Below are 11,911 nucleotides of genomic sequence, written 5' to 3'. Positions count from 1 at the left end.
CTTCATTATGAGTAGGTCTATTGTGAGACGGTCTCACGAATCTTTATCTATTAGACGAGTCAACCCTACCGATATTCACAATAAAAAGTAATACTCATAGCATAAAAAGTAATATTTTTTCATGGATGACTCAAATAAGATATCCGCCTCACAAAATACGACCCGTGAGACCGTCTCACACAAATTTTTGTCCTTCATTAAACAACTAAATATGAAAATAGAGCATTATTAATTTGTTAAAACAAAAATAGAATATTGTTAGTCCAATAAATATTTATTCGTGAGACGAGTCAACTCTATTTATATTTACAATTAAAAGTAGTATTTTTAACGTAAAAAATCATATTTTTTAATGATTAATCATATCTAGGCAAAAACTTGTGTGAGACGGTCTCACGGGTCGTATTTGTGAGATGAATATCTTATTTGGGTCATCCATGAAAAAAGTATTACTTTTTATATTAAGAATATTATTTTTTATTGTAAATATAGGTAGGGTTGACTCGTCTCACAGATTAAAATCCGTGAAACGGTATCACATGAGACCCACTCTGATATCTATATCATAAAATTGACCGATTAGATGTCAAATAAATTTTTATCTTTCAAGATACGTTGAAGGAAAAAAAAAAGAAAGAAACATTGCTTCTATTTTTTATTTTATTTTTTGAAATAAAATGGAACATTATTGGTCCGACAAGCGTTTGACGTATATGAGATTAATAATACAAAATGATCCTTCGATAAATAGAACCTAATAGAATTGACACGTGGTCTCATAACAAGAAGAACACGTTTTTCACCCAATTAAATAACGAATAATTGCCAACACGTTGTTAACCAGCGTGAAAGTGCGACTTGTCAAAGGAAGTCTTTTGGAAATGTACGAAGTATATAACTTCGTTTCGTGAACGTGACATTAGAAGAATATTCTTTTTCCTCCTAATGTTTGTGCAATTTTCTTGATGAAACTTTTAGATTTGCCTGAGAAATATTTGCTAAAAGCATATTGAAGGTCTTTTCCGTGTTCAGTTCTTTACCTTTTTCACAGGTTTGTTCCGTTTTTTTTTCCCTTTTTGTTGCGTTTTGCACTTTTGCTTTAATCGGTACATAGTTTGATTGTTTGGATGATGAAATGGCATGCTTCATGGTGACCTACCCATTCCAAGATTTTTTTATTGTTCAAGATCAATGTATTTGATCGGGATGGTGGTTCATTGTTAATGTTTCCTGGTGGGATTTTGCATTCTCCTAGTATTTGTGAATTGATCCAAGAATATTGATCAATGCGACAGACTTGTGCTTTTAATTTGCTTGTCTAGGTTGAGTTTTTTTATGTTGTTTTTAATTCGAGAGTAATTAAAATTTTCTTCGACCTTCAACTTTGTAGTTCTCTTTGTAATCTGAAAAGGTACTTTAAGATTTGTTTTTTTCACCTTAGAAATATAATCTAACGTATGGTACGAATTCTTTTAGGGTTAGTTGTTGTACTAATCTTGTTGCAACATTTAGATCTTGAATTTTAATCTTTTTGGTTACTGGGATTTTTTTATTGCGAGTTGTTGTAGGCATTTCTTATTTTCTCCATCGAAGAATCTTCTTTTGCTTTTTTTTGTTTGAAATTACTAAATATTCTGTTAGTTCTCGTATGAAATTAAGCAGGTTTCAATATATTTGTGGTGTAGCTAAACTATACAAAGAGAGAGTTGTCACAGGGTTTCCTTCATTGTGTAAAAATCAAGTGGTGGTTGGATATGAGGAACAACTTTTTGTTCTTCATTGACCGGGATGGCGGGTCATCTGACATTTTTTCAACAGATCTCCTTATGCCACGTGGTTCAAGGTGTCATTGGCTCTCTCATATTGCTTCATTCGTTGACAGTTCAAGATGTCTTTATCTACATGGAAGTGTTGTTCTTCAAGAGGCTTTTAATTGCATGTCAAAATTTTCTGGTGCTCTAGTGTTATGGCTTGCCACAGGGTCGAATACCAGCAATTCCAAACTACAGGGTGATCATATTGGTTCCAATTCCAGCTATAGTAAATCTTATACACATGTAAAGCATATTTCTTCAGTAAGACGGGAATTAACGGGATTTTGGTGGAAGGCGAGGTCTAGAAAGAAACCTTCCATTTTCAGAAAGATATCGAGTTTTACCCTGAAGCAATTGTATAGAGAAACTGAACGGATTCAGACATTTCCATTGATTTCATTAGCTGCCATGTTGGTACCACCATTCACAAATGTGTAGGTGCAGTTGTTTTATCTTCTTTATTAACTATTATTGTGGTACATTCTTTTGCTTCTTTCTTATTTGGTTTTTTATTTTACCTTTTCATTTTGTTTTTCTTAGCGCTACAAATGCACTAGCTTTTCCACTAGAAACAAGCTCTATGGAGACACAGGCGTGTATAGACCAAAAGCCCTGTGAGATTGAAAATGGAGGATGCGGACCCTTCAATGATCTTTATCTCCAGAGTTTAGCTTTTTCTAAGAATGCAGTTGAGGCCAGAACAGGCATCGAATTCCCCACCATGTTGGACAGCAGAATGAATGGAGAAAGGGATTCCAATTTCAATCCAGAGGTAAGTACATCATATCTAAATCTTTTGGCCAAAGGTTTCAGTTTTCTTGCTTCTATTTTCTGATTTAGTAGTTGGCTATGACTCTTACAAGAGATGCAGTGCAGTGCATCGATTATTTGTGATCTAAAATAACTTTGATACTCTTTCCTATATGGGGTAGTGGAATAAAAAAACATAAGAACTTGTGAGTGCGACATATAATTTTACTTTTTCGAATAATCACAAACAAATTGAAATGTTTTCTCCTAATTAAGATGGTTTTAATTTTACTTTTTCGAATGCACGATAATCACAAACAAATGGAAATGTGTTCTCCTAATTAAGATGGTTTTTGCCCTTGTGATTTTTTATGTGCCAATCCTAATGCTGATTAGATGTAAAGAGCAGTATGCTTAATTTACTATTAAGCCATCCTTTCACATTTGCCTTTGGATTTCTGTTATGGTTAATGCTTGCTGACAATGTTGCCTAATTTTCAGGTCCTTGTTGGAACTGGATCTAGAATAATGACAATCATCAGAATTAAATCCCTAAATATATATGCATTTGGCTTTTGTAAGTGCTTGACCAGCTTTTGTAACCTTTAAAAATATTTTATTGCATCAAGTTCCTATGTTACTAGCTCATAGAGCCTCTCCCTACAGATGTTCATCCGTTTGACATTTGTGAGAAATTGGGGCCAAAATATGCTTGCATTCCAGAATATGAGTTGAACAAGCGCCGGGATTTTTATCAGGATCTTCTTAGGTTTGTCGTAACGTTTACTGAATTATCTTATGATTTTTTTTACCCGCACACACATAGTGTGACTCGATTCTAGAAACCAAGTCCTATCAACCCTATTGTCCATACATTTGACTAATTAATTGGCATGCACTGAATTGTTGTATGATTGAGGAGATGAGGTGCCTCTGCCTTTGACAAACTGTTTTTGAATTGAATGTTTCTTGGAACACTTCTCGTCAATATTTGGGCGATGTGCTGCAGGGAGGATATCAACATGACACTTAGACTTGTGGTCAGTTGCAATGGAATCAAAATCAATGCTGTGAAAGAGTAAGTTATGCGTTGCTCAAGCATTCTCATTTAAAAGATAATGATGTATGGTCTTGAGTTTTGTCTGTTGCTCTCATTGAGGTGTTCCTTATGTTAGTAGTCTTGTAACATTGTTGCGGAATATTCATCCGCACATAATATGTAATCTTTAATTATTCTAATAAAATTAGTTTCCTATCAAAAAAAAAGATAATGATACTTGGATTGGCTGTGGGTAACATTTATTAGCTTCTAAAACATCCTCGAATGGAGAAACTTTACAATTTTTTCAATTTTTTGATATTCTCCCCATACATATAAAGAGATTTGCCTGTGGAGAGATGTTATATTCTAAAAAATGCCCACTCATGATGTCTCAAGGGGCAAAACTTACGTGATTGCATCAACACTGGTTTAAAGAGAATGAAAGAAGACATATATGCATATGTAACTATAACCTACAAATGTTTCTGATTCATTTTTTTTCAATTCTTTGTTGTTAGTGCTTTTGAAAAGTCTCTCCGAGCTCGATTGACCAAAGTAAGTACTTACACACTTTTACCTGTTATCTGTTGTAGCGTTTCCTCAAATTATTGGGACTGACATTTTTTTTACTGTTTTAGACAAACCCTAACGCTGACTTTCGCTGCATAGATGCCTTTGGTTCATTATTTTCACAAGACATTCCCTTAAACATGGTAAAGATCAAAATTTGATCTTTTAGTTTCTTATCTTATGTTCCATTCAGAGATACATTTCTGAGTATATTCAAAATATTCAGGGAACAATAATTGATTTCAGGCGTACAGCTGATGGACATATAATTACTGAAGGTAAGAAGCAAATAAGAACTGCAATGTTCTGCTATACTTGTAGTGGCCATCTTGCCCAACCTTTTGTGTTTTGGCGAATGCGATACAATTAAGACCTTAAAATATAGAAGAAACAGTCTTCCAATGTGACGCGTAATCTCTTTTTTGTTTGTGCAGTTGGAGGAAATCACATTGGAGCAGTCCAAAGCAAAGATTTGTGCAGTAAGTCGAACTCCGCTATCACTACTTTCTTGTTTATCGTTATTTTACAGTCGATATATTTCTTGTTACAGGGGCTTTTTTCGATATGTACATCGGCGATATACCCGTGTGCGAGCAAACAAAAGAAGAGATAGGGAAAAACGTGGCCAATATGATTAGGAAATGCTGAAGCAACTTTCTTAGGAACACTTTATTGATACATTGGTGCTCCCAACTTGTAGAGATCTGTTCCATATAAATGCTATAGCAGAAGTTGGACTGGTGGTTTGAATATTTGACAAATCCCCAGACTATTACAGCCGAGGTGTTTACTGTTTAATGTATTTTCCTATAAATGATTTTTTTGTAGGTAGACCGACCAATGTTCTGGGAGCATGTCTTAAGTATATTTATAATATTATTTTCTGTGTATTTTTGCTTAAATTAAAAGTTTTTTGTGGTTCTGACTGTTTTTAAGACATGTGCCGATGTGCGTGCGTTGTTCGTGGAAAAATGTATTATTAGAAATCATAAAATTATCTCTATATTTGGTCAATTCATTCATTGAAATATGATAACAAATAGTCTGATTTGTTTCTCCCACAAAGACTCATAAATTAGACACATTATGAGCTATAAACATTGACAAATGAATACATATTTGTGAAATGATTCTGATTTAAAGATTCATAAATTTGATATGCATATTGATCCATAAATATTGACAAATTAATGCACATTAGCGAAATGTTTGTGATTCAAATTAGGCAAAAACTTGTGTGAGCCTGTCTCACGGGTCGTATTTTGTGAGACGATCTCTTATTTGAGACATCCATGAAAAGTATTACTTTTTTTTTTTGCTAAAAGTATTACTTTTTATTGTAAATATCGATAGTGTTAACCCGTCTCACAGATAAAGATGCGTAAGATCGTCTCACAAGAGACCTACTTTTCAAATTAATATCTTCATAATTCTCCGTCATTTAATATCTTGATATTTCATAATTTTTAAAAGGATGTCTTTAATATTAATTATATATTTATTTACATATAAAAAAATTATGTTATTTATTCATATTATTCTGGAATTGATTATTTTAATAATCAATATTTTCCACGATTATTGTTGATAAAACGGTTATTCATGTATAACCAATATATTCTCTTTAGTCATATCTATCTCTTGAGTGAGTCTCATGTGAGACAGTCTCACGGATCTTAATCTGTGAGACGGGTCAACCCTACCCATATTCACAATAAAAAGTAATACTCTTAGCATAAAAAATAATACTTTTTTATGGATAACCCAAATAAGAGATCCGTCTCACAAATACGACCCGTGAGACCGTCTCACACAAATTTTTGCCCTATCTCTTTTATTTATTTTCAATTCCATTTACATTTCTTTAATTACTTTTTAAAAAGTTTTGAAACAACATAATTTGATACGGATTGATACACTTATCCGAGTAAATCAAAGTTGTGACATCAATAGATCTAATATCTATCAATCCAACCACAACCAAATGGTTCATAAGTGAGTCTCATGTGACACCGTCTCACGGATCATAATATGTGAGACGGGTCAACCCTACCCATATTCACAATAAAAAATAATACTCTTAACATAAAAAGTAATACTTTTTCATGGGTGACCCAAATAAGTGATCCGTCTCACAAATACGACCCGTGAGACCGTTTCACACAATTTTTTGCCACGGTTCATATCCAAAAGACAAAGATAAAAAATTGTGTGAGACAGTCTCACGAGTCGTATTTCGTGAGACTGATCTCTTGTTTCGATCATCCGTGAAAAAATATTAATTTTTATGACAAGAGTATTGATCCGTCTCAAAGATAAAGATTCGTGAGACCGTCTCACAAGAGATCTACTCAAAGACAAAAGATCAAAAAACATTTGAACAAAACACATGCAACATAAGCACAATATTTTAAACACATCGATGAAACTTTTTATCGGCGTTTGATCATTAGAAAAATAAAATATAGTTCATTCTACCTCGATGATATTACACTCATGGTGGATCCAATGTTTTTGCAACTTGTGTGAGACGGTTTCACGAGTATTATTTGTGAGACGGATCTCTTATTTGGGTCATCCACGAAAAAGTATTATTTTTTATGCTAAGAGTATTATTTTTTATTGTGAATATGGGTAGGATTGACCCGTCTCACATATTAAGATCCGTGAGACGGTCTCACATGAGACCCACTCTTTTTTCTATATATCATATATTGGATAATGATGATCATTAGAACTGTAGTGGGGGCATCTCATTAACCTAAAAACATAGGACATAAGTTTAAGACATAGGCAAACATCCACGTTCCAAAAAAAAAAGAGCAACTTGTTATTCATCTACCTTGGTCCTTGATTGAACACTACTCTAACCCTTTGAATTGTCTGTTTTATTTATTTCTATTTAAGGAAATCATAACATTAAATATTTAATATAGAAAGTTATATATTTAGACAAACTTACAAAAAATACAAATAAGTTTTTATATTTTGCTATTTGTCTAAAGTACAAAGAAAGCATATTTTATAATAATTCAATTAAAAAAATGTTTACTATTTACTTGATAAATCATATCGTACATGGAAAAACTATTAAAATAAATGTTATGTTAGAATATTTATCTTAAAAAAACATCTATTTTAATCATGTTCTTGCGTCCAGTTTTCATTCGGAACATAGTATTTCGCAATACATCAACATATCATGAAATTTGTTTTAAAAAAATGATAGAATTTTTTCGTTTTTGTTTTATTGTCAAACACCAATTTACTCTCTCTATACTACTTGATCATTTTCTCTACCACTAGGTGTTGTTCCCCATTTTGATCGTATTTGAACTTCTAATTTCAATGATACATAATATTATCATGTGGACACTTTGTCTACTTCGCTTCGATTAAATCAGTGATAGATATCGAATATAATACTATGACATGCATGTTAGTTTTTATGTTTACTTCACTAGTTTAGTGGTTAGTTACCACTGATTCCTTTTATTTTGGGTTCTTGTTATTTGTTGACTTAGTATTGGTTTGTTTATAGGTTGGCTATTTTCACGTTTCTTCAGTTATTTTCTATTTTCTTTGTAAGGCTATATAATAGCCAAGCGTGTGATTCAATAAAGTGAATTTTCCTCCAGATTCATATGTGCTCTTTCTACTGCTTCTATTTGTCAACATATGGTATCAGAGCTCGGTTATAGGGGCCTGATTTGCTAGAAGCAGCAGTCTTCTACGTGTGATGATGACAGAGAGTTCATTTGTCCAGCCAGCTGTCCCGAAGTTTGATGGCTACTATGATCATTGGGCAATGCTCATGGAAAACTTCTTGCGTTCCAAGGAATATTGGGGACTTGTAGAGAATGGAGTTCCTGCAATGTCTGAAGGTGCTGTTCTAACAGAAGCACAGAGAAAGCACATTGAAGATCAGCAGTTAAAGGATTTGAAGGCAAAGAACTATCTGTTTCAGGCATTAGATCGTTCTATCCTAGAAACAATCCTAAACAAAACAACTGCGAAAGATATATGGGATTCTATGAAGCGAAAATATCAGGGTACCACACGGGTGAAGCGTGGAAATTTGCAAGCTCTGAGGAAGGAATTTGAAATTCTTCACATGAAGCAGGGAGAATCGGTGAACGAATATTTCTCTCGTACTCTTGCAATTGCCAACAAAATGAAATTCAATGGTGAAGATAAAGGAAATACTGCTATTGTTGAAAAGATTTTGCGATCTATGACTTCCAAATTTGATTATGTTGTCTGCTCCATTGAAGAGTCTAACGATTTAGACACTCTAACCATAGATGAGTTACAAAGTAGTCTTCTGGTACAGGAACAGCGCATGAACTCTCATGTGTTAGAAGAAGAACAAGCTTTGAAAGTTACTCACGGAGATCACTCCGGAAACAGAGGTCGTGGTCGTGGAAATTACAGAGGACGAGGAAGAGGACGTAGCAGGAGATCTTTTGATAAAGCCACAGTGGAGTGCTATAATTGTCACAAGCTAGGACATTTTGCATGGGAATGTCCAACCCGAGAGACAGAGGCAAACTATGCAGAAAATCAAGAGGAGATGTTGTTAATGACGTATGCGGATCTGAATAACACCAATAGAGAAGATACGTGGTTTCTTGACTCTGGATGCAGCAATCATATGTGTGGAAAAAAGGATTATTTCTCAGAATTCGATGGAACTTTTCGAGATTCAGTAAAGCTTGGGAACAACACAAAAATGTCCGTATTAGGAAAGGGGAATATAAGGCTGAAAATGAATGAAATGACACAGATCATCACTGGAGTTTTTTATGTTCCTGAGTTGAAGAACAATTTACTCAGTATTGGACAATTACAAGAAAAAGGGCTTACCATTTTGTTTGCACATGACAAGTGTAAGGTGTTTCATTCACAAAAAGGTTTGATCATGGACACCAAAATTTCAGCAAATCGGATGTTTGTATTGCATGCTCTATCCCAACCTATTTCATCTGCTTGTTTTAACACAATCACAGAAGACATTTTGCAGCTTTGGCACTGTCGATATGGCCACTTGAGCTTTAACGGCTTAAAGACTCTTCAACAAAGGAAGATGGTGAATGGATTACCAAAATTTCAGCCTCCCTCTAAACTATGCAAAGATTGTTTGGTGGGAAAACAACATAGGGCTTCAATTCCAAAGAAAAGTAATTGGCGATCTGCTGAAATTTTACAGTTAGTACATGCTGACATTTGTGGACCGATTAATCCAATCTCAAACAACAGGAAAAGGTACTTGCTCACTTTCATTGATGATTTTAGTCGAAAAACATGGGTCTATTTTTTGGTTGAAAAATCAGAAGCGTTTGCTGTTTTCAAAAGATTTAAGATCCATGTTGAGAAGGAAACAAACTCATTTATTAGAAGTTTGCGTACTGATCGGGGAGGCGAGTTCACATCCCAGGAATTTGCAAATTTCTGTGATGTTCATGGCATACGACGACAGTTAACAGCTGCATACACGCCACAACAAAATGGAGTTGCAGAACGCAAGAATAGAACCATTATGAATATGGTTCGTAGTATGCTATCAGAGAAAAAGATTCCAAAAACCTTCTGGCCAGAAGCTGTAAATTGGACCGTGCATATTTTAAATCGAAGTCCAACTTTTGCAGTACAAAACAAAACTCCAGAAGAAGCTTGGGGTAAGCTCAAACCTTCAGTTGACTATTTTAGAGTTTTTGGATGCATTTCACATGTTCATGTGCCTGACAGCAAAAGAACAAAGCTTGATGATAAAAGTTTCAGTTGTGTATTGTTGGGAGTTAGTGAAGAATCAAAGGCTTACAGACTCTATGACCCCATTTCACAAAAGATCATAATCAGCAGGGATGTTGTGTTTGAAGAAGACAAGAATTGGGATTGGGATAAGAAGTATGAAGAAGCTATCGTTCGTGATCTAGAATGGGGTGATGATGGGGAAAAAGCAATTGAGCATGAAGAAGAAATTAATAATGATGCCATTGAACATGAAGAAGAAAGTGATGTTGCAGGCACTGAATCTGATTTATTGATACAAAACAGAGACAACCCTTCTTCTTCAAATGCAGTAGCCAGAAATAGAAGACCACCTGTTTGGATGAGAAATTATGAGACAGGTGAAGGACTTTCTGAGGAGGAGCATGAAGTTCAACTTGCTATGTTTGCAGCTGCCGATCCAGTTTATTTTGAAGAAGCTGTTAAAAGTGAGAGATGGCGAACAGCTATGGATGCTGAAATGGAAGCAATAAAGAAAAATGGTACATGGGAATTGACAGAATTACCAAAGGGAGGAAAAACAATTGGAGTAAAGTGGGTTTACAAGACTAAGTTTAATGAAAATGGAGAAGTAGAAAAGCACAAAGCTCGGCTTGTGGCAAAGGGTTACACACAGCAGTATGGGATAGATTATACTGAGGTTTTTGCACCTGTGGCACGTATGGAGACAATTCGGTTGGTAGTCGCACTTGCAGCTCAAAGAGGGTGGTCCATTCATCAGTTAGACGTGAAATCTGCATTCTTACATGGCGAATTGAATGAAGATGTTTTTGTCGAACAACCTTGTGGTTATGTGCAAAAAGGAAATGAGCAAAAAGTTTATAAGTTAAAGAAAGCCCTCTATGGGCTCAAGCAAGCGCCCCGTGCTTGGTACAGTCGTATAGAAGCATATTTCATGAAGGAATTCTTTGAAAAATGTGACTATGAACATACTTTGTTCATCAAAACTAACAAAGAAGGTAAAGTTTTGATTGTCAGTTTATATGTTGATGATCTAATCTTTACAGGAAATGATGAAATAATGTTTACTGAGTTTAAACATTCCATGGAGCATGAGTTTGATATGACTGATCTTGGAAAGATGAAATATTTTCTTGGACTTGAAGTTTTGCAAAAATCTAATGGTATTTTTATAAGTCAGAAAAAGTATGCTTTAGAGGTACTCAACAGGTTTGGAATGGATAAGAGTAATTTCGTTCTTAATCCTATTGTTCCTGGTTGTAAGCTTGTGAAAGATGAAGGGGGAGCTAAAGTAGACAAGACTTACTACAAACAGGTAGTAGGGAGTCTCATGTATCTCACATCTACTCGACCAGATCTAATGTTTGTAGTGAGTATAATTAGCAGACATATGGAGAATCCTACTGAGCTACATTTACAGGCAGCAAAAAGAGTGCTACGGTATCTAAAAGGAACAGCTGATTATGGGATTTTCTACAGCAAAGGCGGAAAAGATGAACTTGTTGCTTATACTGACAGTGATTATGCTGGAGACTTGGAAGATCGAAAGAGCACCTCAGGTTATGTTTTTTTATTAAGTTCAGGGGCAATTTCTTGGTCATCGAAGAAACAACCGGTAGTGAGTTTATCTACCACAGAAGCAGAATTCATTGCAGCAACTTCTTGTGCATGTCAGGCAGTATGGTTAAAAAGGGTGTTGGGAAAGCTAGATCAAGATCAAAGCAAGTCATGTATTATTCAATGTGACAGTAGCTCTGCAATCAAACTTTCGAAGAATCCAGTAATGCATGGTCGAAGTAAGCACATAGATGTACGGTTTCATTTTCTTCGAGATCTTACAAAGGATGGTATTGTGGAATTAGTATATTGTGATACACAAGAACAGCTAGCTGACATAATGACTAAGCCGCTCAAGTTGAACACCTTTGTCAAACTGCGAGAACAATTGGGAGTTTGTTCTGAAATTGATGTAAACTGAAGCTTG

At 34.8% G+C, this 11,911-nt stretch overlaps 1 protein-coding gene across 3 annotated transcripts; it reads left to right on the top strand.

Annotated features, from left to right (window-relative positions):
* The first annotated feature begins 902 nt into the window (after nt 1-902).
* Nucleotides 903-5,094, top strand: LOC140807519 (fatty-acid-binding protein 2-like). 3 transcript variants are annotated; one of them, XM_073164392.1, is made up of 11 exons: nt 903-1,051; nt 1,686-2,248; nt 2,355-2,586; nt 3,066-3,141; nt 3,231-3,333; nt 3,574-3,642; nt 4,125-4,161; nt 4,245-4,319; nt 4,403-4,454; nt 4,611-4,655; nt 4,727-5,094. In XM_073164392.1, the coding sequence occupies exons 2-11, from the start codon at nt 1,755-1,757 to the stop codon at nt 4,822-4,824; spliced, it is 1,281 nt and encodes a 426-aa protein (XP_073020493.1). In that variant the 5' UTR covers nt 903-1,051; nt 1,686-1,754; the 3' UTR covers nt 4,825-5,094. The 3 variants fall into 3 exon arrangements, with proteins under 3 accessions (XP_073020493.1, XP_073020491.1, XP_073020492.1); XM_073164390.1 differs by having other exon boundaries at nt 4,611-5,094; XM_073164391.1 differs by having other exon boundaries at nt 1,663-2,248; nt 4,611-5,094.
* The last annotated feature ends 6,817 nt before the right edge of the window (nt 5,095-11,911 follow it).

The sequence above is a fragment of the Primulina eburnea genome, chromosome 12 (genome assembly GCF_022965805.1).
Source record: "Primulina eburnea isolate SZY01 chromosome 12, ASM2296580v1, whole genome shotgun sequence".
Taxonomy (NCBI): Eukaryota; Viridiplantae; Streptophyta; class Magnoliopsida; order Lamiales; family Gesneriaceae; genus Primulina; species Primulina eburnea.
This window is presented reverse-complemented; position numbering and strand designations above follow the sequence as displayed.